This window comes from Leguminivora glycinivorella, chromosome 3, assembly GCF_023078275.1.
Source record: "Leguminivora glycinivorella isolate SPB_JAAS2020 chromosome 3, LegGlyc_1.1, whole genome shotgun sequence".
NCBI classification, from domain to species: Eukaryota; Metazoa; Arthropoda; class Insecta; order Lepidoptera; family Tortricidae; genus Leguminivora; species Leguminivora glycinivorella.
This window is the reverse complement of record NC_062973.1, coordinates 1,275,150-1,297,028: the sequence shown is the minus strand read 5'-3', so window position 1 is coordinate 1,297,028 and position 21,879 is coordinate 1,275,150. Positions and strand designations below refer to the sequence as shown.

Here is a 21,879-nt window from a genome sequence, read left to right as displayed (position 1 = left end):
AGATGGTCATGTCTATGAGGAGGAGCTCTTTAGTACCACGGGACCCAACCCTACATCCATTTTGAGCGGGAGCCAGAATGTTGTTAGCGACAATATGCGCGTTAATTTTTGCTCTCAAAATGGATGTAAGGAGCTTGTAAAGTGTAGGCAAGCACGTAATGGGTCTGTAGTTTTTTGCTTCCGTGGTACTACCGGACTTATAGAGCAGGAAAACACCAGTTGTTAGGGAAGGTGGGAGAGAACCAAGATCGAGGGCTTGTTGAAATTGCGTTGCCAAACGCGAGTGCGAGCATCGAAACCATTTTAGCCAGAAGTTGTGCAATCCGTCCGGTCCAGGACTTTTCCAGTTCTGGGCCGTACGGGTAGCACAATTTACGTCGTCGGGGCTGATGGTGATAGCCCCCATAGGCTCGATGTTCTCGCACTCACGTTCGACAACGGTCATCCACTCGCCCTCCGTGTGCTCAACGGGCACCGACCAGATGCTACGCCAGAAATCAGACATGGCAGTAGCATCCGGTAGCCGCACGTCGGACGCACGAGGGTCGGTTTCCTCCCACCTTCGGTATACTTTCCTTTGGTCGCTTTGAAAAAGACGATTCTGCTGGAATCGGTCCACACGCTTTCTGTAGCGGCGAATACGGCTTGCCCATGCATAGACTTTCTGCTTCAGGAAGTCGATGCGCTCTGTGACATTGGCCAAATAGTCGCGGGGCCTGATGCCCGTCCCCGCGAACGCCTGGTTCACAAAGCGCATTACTCGGGGCGATTATTACCCCTCTGAAGCAGATCAGCTTTGCAATGAGAGTCCTAAACGAGTTGATACGACGCTCGATCCGTACTTGCCATGCAGGGACACCTCCGGCGGTCCTAGTTGCACGGTCAGCGTCCGGAAACTTGACTCGAGCAACACGGCACGCCGCGATGGCCCCGCAGTACATGATCGAGTGTGTATCATCTAGATCTTTACTAGTCCGCATATATGGATCTAGTAAAGCATTTAAGGCTCCTATTAGCGCTAGATTGCGTCTATTCATGGGCAGACGTGGTAATCGTGGCCTAGGGTTGTTTGTGGAGCGATACTGCGTAATCGCCTCTTCCAAAGACCTCCTCATATTTTTTATTATTATTACAATACAAAAAGCTTAGTCGATGATGTAATCACCATTAGCATCTATGTCTTCTTGCCAACGATCCGGCAAAGTTTGGATGCCTTTCGCCCAGAACTCTGATGGCTGTGCCTCGAAAAAGTTGTTCAACTCCACCTGTACATCATGGAAATCATTGAATTGTTTACCCCGCAAATGTCGTTTCAGGGCTCTAAACAAATGAAAGTCTGATGGTGCGAGGTCTGGAGAATAAGGTGGGTGGGGTATCGTCTCCCAGCCCAAGTTCTGCAGCTGTTGGCGAACGGTAGATGCGACATGAGGTCGAGCGTTATCATGTAGTAAAATTACAGTGGCTCGTCTTCGTCGTTTTTTCTTGATAGCAGAAGATAGTTCGGTGAGCTGTGTTGAATATTTATTAGCGTTTACAGTTTCATTGTGTAATAGTTCATGAAACAGCATGCCTTGCGAGTCCCAGAAACAACAAAGCAAAACTTTTAAGCGGTTCTTTTGACTCAGCTTCGGTTGAGTTGGTAGCGTTTCTTCTCGAGGCAGCCAAAAAGCACGACGTGTATCGTTCTCATAATAAATCCATGATTCATCTCCCGTAACCAGATCAGTCAAAAACTCTTTACGTCGGGGTTGCAGCAAAAGTGATTGACAGATTGCGACACGGACTGCACGACTGGCGTCGGTAAGGATGTGCGGTACTCATCGAGCCAAAACTTTTCGATACCCAAGCTCATGCAGATGGTATTCCACAGCGTGGTGACTGCAGTTAAGTGCTTCCGCTAATTCACGAGTAGTAGCATCAGGATTCGACTGTAGTTCGCGGCGTAAATCGTCATCATTGAATGCAGGTGGTCGCCCTGAGCGTGACTGACTTTCAAGGCTCCTGTCTCCTGATTTAAAACGGTCAAACCATCTGGACACCGTGGCATGGCTTGTACTTCCAGCGCCCAATGCAGTGTTGATATTGTCAGCCGTAGCCCGCGCACTGTGGCCTAACAAGTACTCGTATAAGTAAAGTGTTCGAACTTGTCGCTCGTCCATTTTATTTCAATCTAACTAAACCAATCACGAGGGCGGCTTTATATACCCTCACATTAGAAGTACCTAGAATGTTCTACAACATACTAGAATATCATCGAAAACAATTAACTTAAGAAAAGGAAATGTATAGAGTATTGTAGATTGTGTCATTACTTTTGTGCCAACCCAATATGTTTGGCTGATTCAATCAAATACCTTTTAACAAGTTTGATATTGTTGTTCGAACAAATTCAACTTGTCTCATCAATATTGTGATTTATTTGTTTACTAAAATACTTTTGTTTCAAACGGATAAACCCGCAACAAGCCGAACTTGTTAAATTCGCAATGCAAATTTCTCTCAGTGCCGTAGAAATGCAATCTGTCTCTATCGTTCATGCCTGTTAGCGCGACAGAGCCAAACTGTATTTCTGCGGCGCTTGGTGGTCGTAGACATGCCATTCGGCTACGGGGCTTGAGCGGGCAACGCGGTCACAAATATCGGAACACTCAGAGGTGATAGAGAACAGAGATTTCCAAAGCGTTAGAGCGGTTTCTTACTACGTCCGATGCGTATCCGATCCGAACCTGTGAAAATAAGATACGTTGTCGCTGTAGAACTATTTGTATGGTTCTTTACGCACTGCATCTGAAGAACTTGATGTGTTTTACGAGACACCCAAGCATCTGGTGCACCCTGGGCAACGGTCACCACCTGTGATGACCGGCTAATACTTCCTCCACGATGGTTTCTACAAATTCTAATGCGAAATATACTAATCTGTAGAACGACATACAGAAATCGCATGACGGAGATCGGATGTAGGAAATGTACCTTCCTCTTTAAATATAAATAAATAAATAAATATAAGACATCCTTACACAAATTGAGTCCCACGGTAAGCTGATATAATATACAAATACTTAATATACGTAGAAAACATCCATGACTCAGGAACAAATATAGCTTGAGCTTCTCCCTTTTTGTATGAACCCGCTGTTCTCGAAGATTCCAATAGTCTTATGCAAAAATGAGTTATCGTCAAAGTGTTGTAACAGACTTGCGAAAACTGCTTATTAAGCCATAATTACACGTTGGATGACGACGCATATCAACCAGTCATACAAATCATTGATTCAAATTATTTAATTACTAGCAATCTTTATTTTCACGATTTTATCTGTAATTTGCACTGAAGCTATCTGTGATTTGCTGATGTAAGTGGCACTGAAGCTTTAGTAGTTTCATGTGCTCTGCTTACTCCTTTATGGGATACAGGCGTGATTGTATGTATGTATGTTATCTGTAATTTTATGATGTGCTTAAATAATTTTATTATTTTGATATTTATTTATTACGGATTTGCGTGACAACAAATTTCTTAATAAGCATTAAATAAAGAAGACCAGTCTGGCCAAGTGAGAGATGACCCTGCCTGCTAAACCGATAAGTCCAAGCGCGGATCCAGCTTCGGTGCCCAGGGGGGGGGGGTCACGTGGTAAAGGCCCAGGCCACAGAGGGGGCGTCACGTGGTCTATTTGTATGGCCAACCTAGGCTCCAGGGGGGGGTCATGACTCCCATGACTCCCCCTCCCTGGATCCGCGCATGCGGTAATCCTGGGTTCGAATCACGATAAGGACATGTATTAAATTTCTGTAGCTGTGATGAGCACAGATATTAAATATTAGTCGACTCAGGTCACTTATACGAGCTTCAATTGTTTGATATGTACGCCGCACGCCCCGCCCCATTGCGCGCCCAATATGAGCGTGCTCTCAGGGCATAGTATAATAAAGAGCTATCGTAGAGTTTGGCCACTCCCGCTCCCCGCTGAAAGTGCCGCCAACCCCCTCTCGGTTACCTCACAGTTACCGCCTGTCAAGAACGCGAACAGTCGACCTGTCATATTTCACTCATACAAGCATAGTACGCGTCCACCTACACGAGCTAACACTGTGTGCTAGGAATGCGCCTCTTTCAATATATTTGATCGCCAGTGTTCGAGATGTGCTCAGGGTGTGTAGCCGAATGCACAAACGCTCACGAAACGCTCACTATAATATCTCTTACGTAGCTATCTATCTCTATCGCTCTTGCGTATTGGCGCGACAGAGCCAGACTTCCTTTCTGCGGCGTTTCGATTTCGTTTCGCGTCGCAGAAATGCCATTCGGCTACAGGGCCAGGCTAGTAATGTAGAAATTGCAGAACATTCCCAAAAAGCGGAAACATTCTTGAGAATGTTCGCAGAACATTCCCGCAACATGCAATTTATTATTTAAACAAGAGAATATACTTGAAATAATGTTTAAATGGGCATAATATAAAACTATATGTTATTATAGGTATAATATTGTCTATTACAGTTAGCTATTTTGTTGATAAGTGATAAGTTACCTAAATTCTCACTATAAGTTGCTTAAATTCTCACTATACTCCAGGGAACAGTTCGACTTTCAGACTTCAAGTTTTAGTCCTGACTTTTTTAAATTAGGTACCGAACTATTATTTCTTGATGCCTGTTTTTGGTCATGCCAATATATGTATATACAAAAAAAAAAAAAAACAATAAGATCACTGTCAGGATCGAACCTGAGAACATCGGCATACGAAGCCAGCGCACTACCACGGGACTACGTCTTGACTTGCTGAGTTCGACGAAATTATGGTATAAACTACGAAGTTACTAAGTATTCTGATAAATTCTCGTTCTCGAGAACATTCTCAGAAGTTACCGAAAATTCGCATGAGGAATGTTCTGCAACTTTGGAAACTTCTCGACCGTGCATTGCCAGGCCTCACACTTAGACAAATTAACTTTTGACAAATGTCATGTGTGGCAGAGTGACTGATGAGTTGATGACCCATTGATTCAATCTAATTGCTGTAACCTATAGTTTACCTATTCACTTTCACTTGTCTATCAGCACGTCAGGTGATGTTACAGAACATCAGATTCACTAGAACCTTACAAAAGATTGTATAATAAACCGGCGAAATGTCGAAAGAGTTGCACTTGCATATTTCCCACCAGTACGTCACGTTTCACAACGAGGAGCCCGTAGCCAAAAGCACAGTCAGCATCAATAGTAGCGGATGCACCAATGCACCAAAAGTATCTGGCACCTGAATTTCGCCTAGTTTCAGAATTATTACCAATTGAAAAAAAAATTGATGCCATTATGGACAATAGTCTCACCATCCTCATTGACAGATGTCAAAAAGTGACAAGGAAAACCTTTCAAAAATGAGGTTTTTAGAAAAAAAAACGTTAAAACTCATTTTAAGTGCCAGTTTTATGAATAACATTTACTTTTTATGTTAAAAACGAACTTTTTATGTTTTTTGTGTGTGTTTTTATGTGCAAAATAGTAAAAAAAAAAATTTTTTTTTTTGGCAAAATTCCTATATTCTATTAAAAAAAAATATATCTTTTGACCTCAGAAATGCGCGGTTAAAGTGTCACGCAATGCTCATGAGCACCGTGTATTATATTTAGAATACAGTTTGCGGCAGATAAATCTATACAGTTTGCGGCCAGAAATATCAAAGTTTTATGAGACACACACACCTCTTTTTAACCCCCGACGCAAAACCGAAAGGGTTTTATAAGTTTGACGTATCAGATCTGTCTGCCTGTCTCTTTGTCTACTTATATATGTCTGTCTGTGTCAGTCTGTGGCATCTTAGCTCCCGAATGGATGAACCAATTTAGATTTCTTTTTTTTGTTTGAAAGCTGAATTAGTCGTGAGTGTTCTTAGCCAAGTTTTATTAAAATCGGTCCACTATGTCAGGGGTTTTTTCAAAATTTTAATTTTGTGGTTAGGTTAGGTTATTGTTTATCGATAAAATACAGGATGGTAGTTACTTCTGAAGCGCTAGTTTGTCTTTTGAGGCTGCTGTCTGCACAATCGTTGGCAAGTACGAGTACCTATGTACACAGTCTGTGTCGCACCCCTTCGGAAGAGTGATAGAGAAAAGTAGCTACGGGTCGCGAACGATTGTACGCTTGGCTACGGGTTATGATCGTAAGATAATCAGCTGCATCACACAACTATGGTATGCGCCTGTATCCGGTTTTTAAGATTGTGAATATTGAGAACCGAACATATATGTTGACCAGTTTATCCGCTTTCGACCAAGTGTAGCGGTATGGTTTAAACATGGTGATGAGTTTCCGACGGTAAAACATTGATATTGGATGCAGACTGTAATGTTTTAATGGTAGTCTCCTTAAATCAATAAATACTTAAGTGGAATTAGTTAAGTTTAAGCACAGTATAATAAAGAGTACTATCGTACAGTATGGTCACTCCCGCTTGGTTACCTCACAGTTACCGCCTGCAGAAAACGCGAACAGTCGACCTGTCATATTTCACTCATACAAGCATAGTACGCGTTCACCTACACGAGCTTAGACTGTGCGCTAGGAACGCGCCTCTTTCATATATTTGATCTCCAGTGTCCGAGGTATGGTTTAGAGGGTAAACTGAACTTGAAAGTTGGATTCTTTTATTTATGGAAGTCATATTTTATGATGTATCTGATACGGAAATCGGCCATCGATAATGTTCAATAGTTCTAATACCTATCCATGAAAGTTAGCTGAAAAATCAAAAAGTCTACACTCAGTCCATGGCTCATAAAGTCTGTTGGTATTCAAGTACCAGCTCTTTTAGTTTTAAGGTAAAGACAATGAGCAAGAATTAGTCGCAGTCCTGGATTTGAACTCCGGTAAGGGGCCACACAAGCCTTCTTGAGCTTACCGTGGGACTCAGTCAATCTGTTTATTTAATTAATGTCATTTTTTTTAACTCCCGACGCAAAAACGACGGGATGTATAAGTGTGACGTGTCTGTCTGTCTGTCTGTCTGTATGTCTGTCTGTCTGTCTGTCTGTCTGTCTGTCTGTGTGTGTGTCTGTCTGTGGCATCGTAGCTCCCGAACGGATGGACCGATTTATATTTAGTTTTTTTTGTTTGAAAATTGAGTTAGTCGAGAGTGTTCATAGCCATGTTTCATGAAAATCGGTCCACTATGTCGCGGTCGGGGGTTTTTTTAATTTTAATTTTGTTAACCTAACCTATCTAAATCAAAGTCTGGTAAGATCGAGCGTTCGACTCGCATCGCACGCGCAAGATAGGAGCGCATGCGCGAGAAAGTGGTGCGTCACCGGAGGTCAAGGCCGCCGGCCGAAAACGACTCATCTTCGAGGTGTGTCAAGAGCGTAAGGGTGAATCTTTTTCTTGGTAGTTAGTGTCGTGTTTTGTTCTAAGGTTCAGTTCATGTCAAAATGATGTAAAATTGTGTTAAATTATTCTATTAACAGTTCAGTGTACGTACGTTCACTAAACGCTCGTAGATCTATCTCTATCGCTCTTGCGTACCTATTGGCGCGACAGTGCCAGACTATCTTTCATGGCGTTTCGTTTTCGTTTCGCGTCGCAGAAATGCCGTTTGACTACGGCTCCAGAACCTCTATAAGTAAATTAAGATTGCACCGAAATCAATGTAATACTCGTAGAAGTATTCAATCACAAATCATTAGCACTCTTATCTCGTAAGTTTTTCTAACACATTGTATAATATATTGTTAAACAAACGATTCGACGCGATTCAACGGGGTAATGCCGCGTGCGTTATGGGAACTTTTGCACCGAAAGCGGTGCGGAGCGGTATTGACTGATTACTTTTTGTAATTATTTCTAGTTAAGGTGCTTTTATTTGACAAATAAAAAAATCATAAGTTAAACAAATATAAAATAACAATTTATTCGGTAACAGTTACGTTTTTCAACACTGCAGCAGAAAACCTGTTAGTTTTATTACCTACTATAGGAAATGCTATAACCACCAAATTAAAATTTTGGAAAAACCCCCGTCCGCGACATAGTGGACCGATTTTCATGAAACATGGCTAAGAACACTCCCGACTAACTCAGATTTCAAACAAAAAAAAAACTTAATCTTAATCGATTCATTCGTTCGGGAGCTAGGATGTCACAGACGGACACACAGACATACAAACAGACAGACACGTCAAACTTATAACACCCCGTCGTTTTTGCGTCGGGGGTTAAAAAAGGGAAAATCTATAAATTCACGTTCAGATGAATTTTCAACCATACTATGTATTTCTACTATTTCATGCCCTTGCCATAATGCCAACATGTCTGCCCCTGGGTCACTCGCAACCTGACCCCTAACCTGTGGTAACCGGTAACCAGCGTGTCTGCTCTAACACATTCTGCATATGACTATATATGTAGGTATCCCCCGTGTGGTAATGGGTTAAAAATTTCAGCATAACCTTTTCTCCAGAAGAGGTTTTTGTAGGTGTACAGAAAACTCTTAGGTCATCATCCTCCTTGCGTTATTCCGGCATTCGTCGCGGCTTATGGGAGCCTGGGATCCGCTGTGACAACTAATCACAAAATGTGGCGTAAGCATTACTTTTACGAAAGCGACTGCCATCTCAACCAACCCAAAGAGTAAATAGACCATATGGAATTAGTCCGGTTTCCTCACGATGTTTTTCTTCACCAAAAAGCAACAGGCAAATATCAAATGATATTTCGCACATAAGTTCCGAAAAACTCATTGATTGGTACGAGCCGGGGTTCGAACCCGCGACCTCCGCATTGAAAGTCGCACGCTCTTACCGCTAGGCCATCAGCGCTTAAAAAGACTCTTAGTTATGACCAAAGACATATGTAACTCCGTATAGACGGAAAAAAAACGTACATACCTCAAATCATAATGAAAAAGGTATGGTGGCTAAGATGGCGTTACACTTTTGGGGACCGCTCGGCTAGATGGCGCTAGTAAAAAAAATTGATATTTTATTTTAACACATATCAAGCTAAGAATATGGGCCAAATTGTCAACAGCGGTTCAAAGCCTGTGTCGAGAGATGGCAGTCTATGCACTGTGATTACACATTTTACTTTGACAGTAACTCTCTATAATACTCAATCCTCTTTGGTTATGACACACCTTAGACGAAACTAGTCTAACCATCATATGCATACAATAATGCAATTATTTTGCAATACTTGCAATAAAAATGCAAGCTTCCAATATCACATCCGATGTTTATTAGTCGCCTGACCTTTTTTGATCGATCTTTAGTTATTTTATTCATTAATGCCATAAAAATCTGAATATGAAGCTACTGTGATTATCGGAGATAACAATCAGGTGGACGAGTATTTCTTATTGTATCGTGTTATTCGTGTTGCGTTTGGATCGTGTTTATTGGGTGGGTCATAATCTCGACCTGTTGCTTAACCCTTAAATGCATAGTGATGTACTGATGTATATATGCATCATATATTTGATGGCCTGTGGCTCAATATGTAGCTATCCAAAATCACATTTATAGCTCAATTATTATTCAGTATAAAATAATTTAATAAATTAAACAATTTTATGATTTACTATTTATTATTTAAGGATAAAAATGAAATGGCGGAAAAGTTGAAAAAACAGGATGATGGCGATTTTTAGTATGTGATTTAGGCAGATTTATTCGAAATTAGTAATTAGTTTATGTTTAAACATTTTATCATGGGGGTCTCACAAATATTTCTAATAGTAGTCAAACTTTACAAATAAAACTTACCAATAATTATATATTTATATAAATATGTTTTGGCCTATTTAACTTCTAACATTGATTTAGTATTAAAATCGATATTAAATATTTTTTTTTATTATTTTTCCCAGAGTCAGAAAACCGTTGTCTATCACATATATTAATATCTCGTTAAAAGAAAAATTCATGCATTTAAGGGTTAAGGTGGATTAACGAAACTTTACATACGTTTGGGCCATTTCTTCAATGTTGTAGATAACTATATTTGTTTGGATGTGTGTAGTGTAGTGACCCTGAATGCTAAGCCGGTGGTCCCGGGTTCGAATCCCGGTAAGGGAATTTATTTGCGTGATGAACACAGATATATTCCTGAGTCATGGATGTATATACCTAATATAAGTATGTTTTATCTACATTTAGGGCTTGGTTGATCTGTGTAAGGTGTCCTCCAATATTTATTTATTGATTTTATTTTTATTTATGACCGCAGTACCCACTTATTCAAATCACCGGACGTTTCAATGTGTGAAAATGTTCCAATTGTTCAGTAAATGTTCCAATATCATTATGTTCGAATTGGCTCGTCTGAGAACGCGTGCGCAGCCTTGTTGAGAATGCGTTGCGCAAAGGCATGCGATAATGATACAAAATTCCCCTCATAAAGGTTCCTTTGTTTTCCTGAATACATTTTATGGGTATAATCAACATTTCTGCAATACACTTTAAATTTCCCTTCGGGTGGAAAGTCAGATGGCAGTCGCTTTCGTAAAAATTATGCCTAGATACTCCAAATATTGGAATTCGAAATCGGACCAGTTCGAAATCGGTCAAAAGCGGACCCCAGGCTCTCATGAACCGTGGCGAATGCCGGGATAACGCAAGGAGGATGATCATGATGAGATCAAATATCAAATCGTTCATTTGCAAGAATACAGTCAAGTTGATGGTATACTCTGTCAAACAAGTCTGTCAGTAAATAAATAAGAACAAAGAAACTATAGGTATCCTTTTCTCTAGCACCCTAAAGAAAAAGATGCATATAGTTTTCTTTTTCTTATTTACTGACAGACTTGTTTGACAGAGTATATCAAACAAATGGAAAGTACAGTGTATCATCCAGCCACAGGGCATGCAAAATCTTATATATGTAGAAACTAGTTTTATACAGCGTTTCCTATAACTATTAACTTTATGATCAATGAATCTTTGACTTAGACGTATTTTGTGATAGTTGCCACGTTGGGTATCTAAAATGCCATGACTACACGTGTCAAACAGAGACCTGATAGTTCACTTGAGGTGTTATGAGAGATTTTATAGGTCGCGTTTACTTAAAGGTCGCATATCCTTCAGATCATCCGAGATAGCGATCAGATTGTGCGTGCGATCATGCGTGGGTTTTCACAGGTTGTTTTGACCTGTAGGTCAAATAATACTTATTTGACACAAAATATAAGTCATTATCTTAGGACTCATCAATATGAAGAATACTGAATTGAATACTGTAAGTAGAACCCTGTACTAAGCCTGTTTCTCTTCTCTGTCTTCACTTTCCATCAGATGTGACTAGGGTCAATCGCTGATCAGTCTTTAATAAAAAAAAAGAAATTTACTTTGGGACTAACCTTGAGCTTGAAAAAAAAATAACTACATATCACTTCTGATGCTTTATTGCCCAAATCCTTAAAAAGGTAATAAATAATATTAATTTATGTGTTTTGAACTTGTAACAAGGCTTTATTTACGATCATAAAATGATGTATCCCTTGTACATTTTTTTGGGATCCGTAGTCAACAATTCACTATGTTCGTCTGTATAATGTACGTAAGGTAGGCAAATCTCGACTGGGGGAAATTGTAACTGACCCATTTTTTCCATTATTACTCTATGATGTTAAGTTCTACATGTATCCACTGAACACGCATACCATTTATGTAACCGGTAACATTTTTTTTTTTAATGCAAACATTGTCAAACATGGAAAAAATAGACCAGTTACATTTGCCTCCCAGTCGAGATTTGCCCCGCTGTACCTTACATATATAAACTCAAACGGAGTAGGCATAGAACATGAAACTGCTCAAGCTTTAGTTGGTACTACTTGGCAATTAAGGGGTTGAAAGAAAACGAAATTGTGATATTGCAGTCTTGACAGGTTGCTAGCCTGTCACCTACACCACAATGGAACCTATATCCCACAGTCAACTTCTACGGCACCCACGGGAGGAAATAGGGAAATGAAATCTTAACCCATTACCACGGAGATAAATGTCTTCCGGTGCATATAAGCTTGTTCGCAGGGGGTTAGTTATCTCTGCATCTTACTGTATTATATTTCAACGTAATTCTGATTGAATACTGTAGAACCCCGTACTAAGCCTGTTTCGAAAAGCTCTTCTCTGTTTTTTTAATACGATTATCCAAAAAAGCATGGGTTGCGGGCCTTGACACGGTGTCCCTTTCGCAAGGTTCGGACCCCAAGTGGGACACCCACTCCCGTGTGATGACGCAACGTGACGCGCATGACGCGAAATGAATCATTTTGTGTGACAGCGTGGTGTCGGGTTCAACTGTCAGAAGTTAGACAAGGCAGTTGAGGGTATCGTTCGTTAATTCTATCTTGCAGAAACTTTTTTCGCATATATTTGATTTGCATAATAGTTTCTTGGCAGAAGTTTGGCAGAAATACCTTATACAGAATATGCGTTGGCATAAATCATTACGCAGATTTTTATAATACCGTATCGTACTTTAGCATAATGTTGATGAGCATAATAGTCTTCTAGTCGAATAGTACTTTCGCAGATAATATTTGTGCATAATATTTAGGCGGCATAAAGTTGCAATTTGCTTTTTGATCGCGAGTCAGATGTGTTGGGGATGCAAGATACCTAACACTCCTTCTCGCTTTGCTCGTCGCCGTACCTAACGACACTCTGAGACAGTATTACCTTTTCGATAGCGTGCCCTAATTCTACTCTTGTAATAGTATGCTATACGGTAATTATGGTACATAAAATTATGCCAAATCAAATTCGACCAAAGTAATGTTCTGTGAAAATATTCTGTCAAATGTGTCGTATGCGTGGTAGTAATAATGACAACTAAGTTTTCTGCAAAATTACCATTTGACCGAATGTTTTTCTGCGAAACATGTTATGCGAAGTGTGTTTCTGACTAACATTATTCTGCCAGATGAGACCCCTGCAGTAATGTTATAACTATAAAGGCCCCTAGATGCGCTCCGCTCGGTATATTCCTTATATTTCATTAAATTGTCAAAAGGGCCTCTACGTGTTGGCTTCGGCTCTGCGCACGCCTTTCAAAAGTCTGGAATACCTAATGATTTCCGTGATGGGAAAGGCATTGGAAAAATATGCTGATTATATTAATAAAAAGTCCTTCGGTTGTAACTCGAAATCTAAGAACTTGTTTCCGGACTATTAATATATATTTTTTTATTAGCCTATTGTAGTGTCCAACTGTTGGGAAAAGGCCTCCCCTCGCTTCTTCCACTCAACCCTATTAATAAATAATAATAATAAAGCGCTCTTAGTAATAAGCTTGTCTGATTAAAAGTTTCATGTCGATATTCAGATAGTCTGGTCCATATGCATAGCCTGGACAAAAAATAAGTTAGATAGTTCCTAAAGTTTGCTCCCATTGTAAAGTATCCTAGGAGCAGAGGTAGACCTAAGAAGAAATGATGGGAATACATCGACGCATTTTGCAGCGTTTAGCGGGATCAAGCTACTAACCGTCACGCGTCCTGAGTGGCGGAAGAAAGAGGTCTGCCAGCAGGGCAACACCAATTAGGCTAATGTGAAAAAAAAAACAGAATTAAAGAATAAAGTGAATGAGGTGAGGCGATTTGCGCCAGTTTACCGAATAATATCGCGCCGTTATCCACGTTGAAACTTGACGTAGTTGATATCCAACGACGCCAATGACGTATCGTACGTTGCGATTTTGTCTTATAATTTGTTGTGTAAACCGTGCGTCAGACTTTGGAGTCACGGTACATATGCGCTGTCCGGTTTGTAGCTGTAGAGTATGTCTAATTTTGCACCAAATTAAACAGAAAAATATAAGGAAGCGTAACTGTAAACCGCATAGTTTCTTAGAAACCTTTGACACATTGCGAGTAAGTACTTAATGCAATGAATCGAATCTCCAGATAAAATCGAATTTACAGATAGCAAAAACGGGGTTATAATAAGACGCACAAACTGGATCTTGTGGGTTTGGTAACTAAATGTCATTGTATTTCAGCATAATTTTGTAGAACTTGTTAGAACAATTGACATTTTACATTGCGAGCAAGTACTTAATGCAACTACATTGCAATGCCATGCAAAGTTAGTCTGGTCTAGGGATTGCAATCCAGCAGTGTTTTCAATCCAGCTGGATTACAGGGGTGCAATTACGTATGTTACTTACGTATTTTTTTTAAATAGTTACCTACTTCCTTTTTTGGAAGAATATTGTTTAATTTATTGTTATGACATTTCAAAAGTTTTTTCCGGTTTGCTCACGGTCAACCTAACACGCCCCTCCTCGTTTCGCTCGTCGTCGCCCCTAACTGGACTCTGTCATATATGATTATACTGCCAACATAGTCCGTCAACAGAAAACTGCTACTTTGCTCCCTCCTAACAGGGAAAAAAACTTAAAATTTATTTGTAAAAAGTTGGCATTACTTTTTGTAACCATTTTTATCCTTATAGCAATCTACATAAAAAAAATGTCATTAAAAGTGTAACAACGATGAAGCGAAGGTACTACAATAAGTAGGTACATAAATACTGCTATCAACCAGAGTAGACATGGCCTGCTTTTTTGGCACAACAGGGCATTCACTAGTTCACATTGAAAATTACTAATTTACTTACTAGTACTTAAGTAGTTTAACTTACTTAATATTTATGAAAAAATAAACCTCTAAGTAGGTATATTATACGTTTGTCTACGTCACATCAATCAATATTCTGATCTAAACATAAGTTGAAACTTAAAAGAAATTTTGCGGTAGGTAACAGTAAATAATTAAATACTATAAATACATTTTGTGATTTCAGTAGTTATACAGTTTCAAACTACTTATGTTTTTGAAAAAACACACAATTGTAGCGAAATAGAATTATTTTGTACTAATCGGCCACGGGCTACGCGCGGGAACGCGGAACCGTTTTAAACATGACGTAAAATAAGTTTACTGAAGTTAATTACGCATTTTATTGCAGATTTTTTTATTTGCGGATCCGCAGCGCTGGATCCAGCGCTGGCTGCTGGATCCAGCAGACCGAAAAATGCGCTGGATCCAGCTGGATTGCTGGATGCTGGATCCAGCAATTGCAATCCCTAGTCTGGTCCAACTTTAAATAAAATTAAAGTTCGTCAAAAGTAACCTTTCATCCATCACTGTTCATTAACCAAACGTAAAACTAATATGTTAAACAATATTAACGAACCCATAAAAAGCCCGAGGCTCTAATTAAAATTCATGGGTCTAAATAACGATGTATATATTGCAACAAGATGGACCTTCCATATTTATATAATATACTAATTTGATAAGTTGCTAATAATGAAACTTGACATCAATCAAAAGTAGGTATGTTGAACCTAAGATTGGAATTATAATAGGTAGGTACACTCACGGACTTTAATTCTTGAGCCATTCAGAGGTCACAATAATTTTGTCATGGCATGGTTATGACGTGTCCAGTATCTTCTTATCTTAAATCTGCGGGGGCCCTTACGGATACACTTCAACCCATCGGGATCTTTTGTGCAATTACCCCCTACGATCCTAAGATCCTTCAGCTATTCAGGAGCTTCTCGACCATCTCCACGTATCGGATGATGAGGCTCATGGGTAGCTGTCTGAAGTCCTTTGGTACCAGGTAGCCTGCTCCAAAGTTCTTCATTCTTTGTCTGGCGAGGGCGTGACATTCACACATTAAATGTCTGACGGTCTCTTCCTCTTCGCCACACATGCGACAATCAGTGTTGTCGGCGTGTCCCATTTTGGCCAAAATTCCTTTGACCCCGTAATGACGTGTCCAGTGTAAAATGGGCTCGAAGTGGACCAATTTTTGCGTCGGGGTTTAAAAAGATGGCACAAAGTATTCGTCGTAGGTCTGATATCCAATTGAAATGAGACTTCAAATTAGATCTTTTTGCTATAAAATCAAAATTTAAAAGAGAGCTACGCAGCTAACCACCACCATTAAGACGAGACATTGAAAAGTTTTGTTTATATCATTATTGTATACAGTAACCTTTCGACATGTTAAAATGCTAAAAGAATTATTTTTCTGCTACAATTCAAACAAGATATCTAATTTAAACAAAATTAGGTTTGTAAATAGGTTGGAAGTTAAAAATATAGTACGAAAGACATCAACGCACAATGACATCTACTTAAATCGTTAAATAGTAGCGCGTTGATATCTTTTGTTCTATACTTTAGCGACACGTGATTATTTGAATTCATTTTAGTCGTTTAAAGTGTTTAGTAAGAAGTTGTAATTATAATTGAGTCGGGAGCCAAAAGTGAAAAGTATGTAATTACAATTTGGAATACGACTTAATTTAACCGTTAAAGTGGACGAGCACAAAAACAATTTTTTTTATTACACAAATTAACGTTTTTCTGTGAAAAGGTTAAGTAAGACATCGTTCAAGTACCACCTACATCTCATACCAGAGTATATGACATTTAACCAAGCATTGAAAGATCTTGAATGAAAAATGAACCATAACTTAATATGATTTGGAAAATAAATAAATAAAAACATTAAATAAATGTCATATACAAAGAAAAAGTGACCAAGGCCTCCAGTGTTCCGAGCTGGATCCGAACCAGCGTACTCCGCTTACCGGGTGAATGCCTGAACCACTCGGCCATCGGTGCACGAGGTTTATAACATAATAGTAGTGTTACTACTTAAAAAATACAAGTTAAAATATTTTCTATGAAAATAATTTAATTTGTTCTTAGAGTTTATATAAATAAATATTGGGGGACACCCTACACAGATCAACCAAACTACAAACTAAGCAAAGCTTGCAGGTACCTACTAGTTATGGGTCCCAGACGACGATATACATATTTATATAGATAAATATATATATAATTATATACCTATATAGAAAATATCCATGGCTTAGGAACAAATATCTTTCCTTTTAATTTCACGTATACATATATGTATAACTCATTTTCTTAGATGTTTAGTCTAGATTTAAGTTTTTTACTTTATGAAATCCTAATGTAACACTTCTTCATTGTAACATTTTCATGTGATGTTGAATAAAGATTTTCTATGTCTATGTCTATCATACAATATTCACGCATTTGAAGAATATAAAATTCACCATGTCTTAAGCTTTGAAACTGCCATTATATATGTAAGTATTAAACCGTTGCGGGTCATTTTGTCACGAACAAGAGATTTATTAATCCCACAAGAATAGGGGCGACCTATTAAGATCAGATTACAAATAAATCTAATCCGAAGGTATTTTCCACAACCGGACATGTCACAGAACCTTTAACCGCCGAAGTTCTAAGTTCAAATGTCAACCTGCGTCCTTGCGATGCGCCCGCGCGTATAAATAGCGCATCCCGCCGAGAGATGGCATCAGTCGCCTGCTAGCTCTCAGCCAAAACTCGCCAAAATGAAATCGGTTAGTGATTTATCGTGATTATAACTAAACATCTTAACTTTTCCAGCAATTACGGTGTATGGTAGGAGTAAAGGAATTCATACACGTGTTTTGTAGATGATCAATTAAGGATCATTTTACTGTTATTCATCCTAATTAACTATTCCAGGTGGTTTGGGACATATAAATTCCTTTTAAACGACAGTGCTGCACCAAAATTGCTGGATAAGTTATAAGATGTCTCATAATAACAATACTGTAGACAAAGTATTACCTAAATATATTTTAATGGATCACTTACGCTTTTTAGTGGATTTTTTTATTTTTCGTGAGTGCCCGATTATATTTAATATAGGTTATGTTATGTTTCAGTGGACAAATAGTACTTGTTTTTTTTTGTAAAAAGCTTTTAGTTTTTCTACAAATAATAATTGAACAAAAATTGATCTGTGATCTGTTTAAAACGGTAAAGATTCGATTGTTTAAATGTGAATTTCACAACTTATACTTTTATTTTAATAAAAATATACAAATATCCACCGTGATCGGTAAAAAGTTGTTAAAAAAAATTTGGTTTTTTGATCCGGAAAATATATTTAAAAGCTTGTAGAAATCTTCAACATTACGTTAATTTTTCATAAAGCAAAAACGTTTTCCATTTCCATTCCATCTTTTAATGCTATTGATTCCCTAGTCCACAATTTAAACAAAGCATTGTTTCTTCCAGTTCATCGTATTCGCCCTGCTCGTCGCGGCCGCCGCCGCCGCGCCCCAGCAGCGCGGGCCCGACGCTGACGCGCAGGTGCTCAAGTACGAAGCCGACAACATCGGCCTCGACGGCTACTCTTACTCGTAAGTCCATCATCTTGTATGGAACAGCCTTGTGGGGCTATCATGCTTGCAATTTTATCACATTTATTATTTATCAACGTGGATAAGACATCTGTCACTCTTACACTGACATACTTGCCAAAACGTGACGGATGCTTTATCCATGCCAATTTTATTACATAAATTGCAAGCATCATAGTCCTGACCTGCTGGGTACCAAGCCGAAGTCACAATCACTTACGTTTATTAAGCGTATCGTTAATTCTCCCCTATCGCTCTTCTGTAGTGGCTCGAGAGATCCAGACTGCATTTCCATTGCAACGTAGCGTGACAATAGTTGTTTCGGCACTTCGGCTAGGCCAGCTGAGCTGACGCAGTGTTCGACTCGTCATCTTTCTTGCGTTTTGCTAGGCATCCTCTTAGCAACAACATTCAATAACGAATACAGTCCAAGCTGTCTAAGCTTCGTTATAATTTATTCAACTTCATCAACATATTTTCCTTCACGGAATAACTTCCGAAAACTTGTGTTAACGAAAAAATTTTGAGCATGCCAAGTGCCAACGTAAAGTTATTTCTCTCTTTTATAATCGCATTCCATTCCAAAATCCATTCCAAACCACATTTTAAAAATTTTATTTTATTTCATTTATCTCGGACCCACTAGCCATCATTATAAATACCTGTCTCTATACGCGAGTACAACCGTAGATTCATTAAATATTTGAATATGTTGAAGTTTAACGTCTATAGCTATACCTGCCTCTTACTTTACCTAATATCGCGCATTAACAACACTAAAAGTCGCAAACGCAGTATAATATCTCTTGCCACCAGGCATTATCCTATTTTCATCTCTAACTTTACTTACAGTGTGGAGACCTCCAACGGCATCCAGCAGCAAGAGCAGGTCAGCTCCAGAACGCCGGCACCGAGAACGAAGCCATCTCCGTCCGCGGTTCCTACTCCTACACTGGCCCCGATGGCGTCGTCTACACCGTCACATACATCGCTGATGAGAACGGCTTCCAACCCCAGGGCGCCCACCTTCCCCAAGCCCCTTAAACTAGTCAGACAATTTCTGTAGCAAAGCTGTGATAAGCCCGGTTGTTAATAAAGTTTTAGTTTTTTTGTTTTAATTTTATGTTGTTGTTTCATTGTTTTATTTACACAGTTTAAAACACGTGAGAGCTTCGTCTTCCTTATTTTGTGTTGTTATGTAAAAACTGCAAACTTACCGGTGAGGATGGTAGTGTAAAAAGGGCGCGAATTGTTCTAGATAGCGCAGTCAATTAATTCAAAGCACTAGGCCAACTTCTTATAAATGTTAAGGCCGGAAATGTGTATGTTGTAACTTATGAAGTTAAAGGCGTCTAGATTATGGTGACTGCTTATCTTAAGTTATCTTTATTTACCACCAACGTAGTAAACATAAGTAGGACTAGAATTTTTCCAAATGCTTATTATAGCTGTACCCAGCAACCTTCAAATCTAGGGTAGTAGTAGGCCACATCTTTGCCTTTGGCTAGTCTGTGGCCAAGAGTCAGCCCATATGATTAAAAAAAAAGCCGACACAATTTTGTCGAGTTAATATTGAACAATTTGAAAGAAAAGTATAACAAATACTCAAAATAGCATTATTTTCCTCATATTCAAATGAAGTTATTTTAAGAAAACCGGTTCTTAAAATCGTAAGCGATCTATATGATTTAATTAGGTAGCCAACTTCATTTATTAAATATTAATGAGGATGGCAAAATCGTCTTCGGAGATTTACGACATCGAAATGAAAAAAGGATTGTCGATGGTAGGCTTTATACATAATTGCCATAATATAAGCGACCGCGCAAAAATATTGAGTAACAACCTATTATGCTTTTTCTTACAAATCATCCAATATTTATGTCAAAACCACCAATAATTTTGAAGATGAATCAATTTCTGAACATGACAGAACGAAAAGGGCAAAAGACCTTAAGCCCGATGATGTAATTTTTAAAATGAACGACCAATAAAAAGCCAAAACAGGATTCCAGATTCAGAAAATCAGGCTAAGTCGTAAAGATGTAAATATGTGACCTTCTGCCCGTGGGCAGATGGTACATTATCATTTATAATTTCATCCTTGGAATTTGAAATTGACATTTGAGTGTTTTAGACAAACAAAATCGTTATCTTACAAAGTTTAGTTTAGTCATGGTCAGACTAGTTTAATGGGATGTTTCATGTTTAGTATTCATTAAATTGTCGTCAAAATGGGTCGGTGATAATCCAATTATATTTAAAATACCTAATTAAAATATAATAATATGTTCCTGCCGGTGAGTAAGGCTGCCAGAGCTCAACGAGGGTGCGGTGTCGGAAGGACCTACGGAACTAATTTGTTCCGTCTATTGTCCTTTAAGTCGTTGGCAACCCGAACCCTCCTTGGAACTTGTACACTCCTTTTAGCTGTGTACTTAACACATGAAAAGGGAGTGTACAAGTTTCTAATGGGTTGGCAACGCGCATGTGACACTCCTTGAGTTGCAGGCGTCCATAGGTTACGGTGACCGCTTTCTATCAGGTGGACCGTATACTTGTTTGCCACCGGCGTGATGATGATGATGATGATTATATCCTGTTGTCCCTCGCCAGGGGCATAGGGCTCTCAGGAAGGATTTCCACTGTTCCCGGTCCGATGCGGCCTCCTCCAGGCGCGCCCGGCCGAGAGCCACTGAGCCGGCCTCCTTTTCCACCGAGCGCCTCCAGGTAGTTCGCGGGCGACCTCTCCCCCTTGATCCGGGAATATTCCAAGTCAACCCTTGCTTGTACAGGTGGTTGTTTGGCCTTCGTAAGACATGTCCTATCCAGCGCCATTTCCTCAGAAATATCTCTTTGGCTACAGGGTTTTGTCCAGTCCTAAGATTTGGCGTAGGCACTAGTCTTACGAATGCGACTGCCAGTCTGACCTTCCAACCCGAAGGGTAACTAGAATTAGTGCGGTTTCCTCACGATGTTTTTCTTCACCGAAAAGCAACTGGCCAACATCAAATTACATTTTGCATATAAGTTCCGAAAATAATGTACGAGCCGGGGTTCGAACCTGCGACCTCCGGATTCAAAGTTGCATGCTCTTAGCGCTAGGTCATCAATAACAAATCAACCAGTATAGAAATATGTGAACATCGCCCGACATTCGCTACCGAATTGCAACCTCAAGCACTTGATCAAATCCATCTTCGTTACAAGTTAACCTTTACGGCTAACCCAATGACATTCACCTTGTGACGTAATCCTGCGCATCTTCAAGCCAATCTACATTTAAACGTCTTAACTCACATCTTTTATTCATTAAACTTCTACTTTATATAAGCATAATAAAATTCAAAATGGAATAATGATGTCGTGCGCATCTCTTGACCCCGCTTCAAAAAATAACGTCGTAACTGTAGCCTGTTTAAGCGTCTATTTTTAAACTTATACTGTAAATTTTAAGGTTTAATTTTGAATAAATAGTGTAAGTTGACCATAAGTTACCGATTGTTAGTGTTTTATGGAATTGACAGATCGAAAGTTCATTTCTCACAGTTATGATATGTAAATTAGAAGTTGCAAAAAGAGCGTATGCAATTTTTTCTGTAAAACGTTTAATGGTA

At 39.2% G+C, this 21,879-nt stretch overlaps 1 protein-coding gene across 1 annotated transcript; it reads left to right on the top strand.

Moving 5' to 3' along the window:
- The first annotated feature begins 17,294 nt into the window (after window positions 1–17,294).
- Window positions 17,295–19,385, top strand: LOC125224648 (flexible cuticle protein 12-like). Its single transcript, XM_048128077.1, is given in 4 exon segments — window positions 17,295–17,431; window positions 18,138–18,262; window positions 19,115–19,149; window positions 19,152–19,385. Coding segments are annotated over 4 exon segments (324 nt in total). The 5' UTR covers window positions 17,295–17,422; the 3' UTR covers window positions 19,307–19,385.
- Window positions 19,386–21,879: the final 2,494 nt, after the last annotated feature.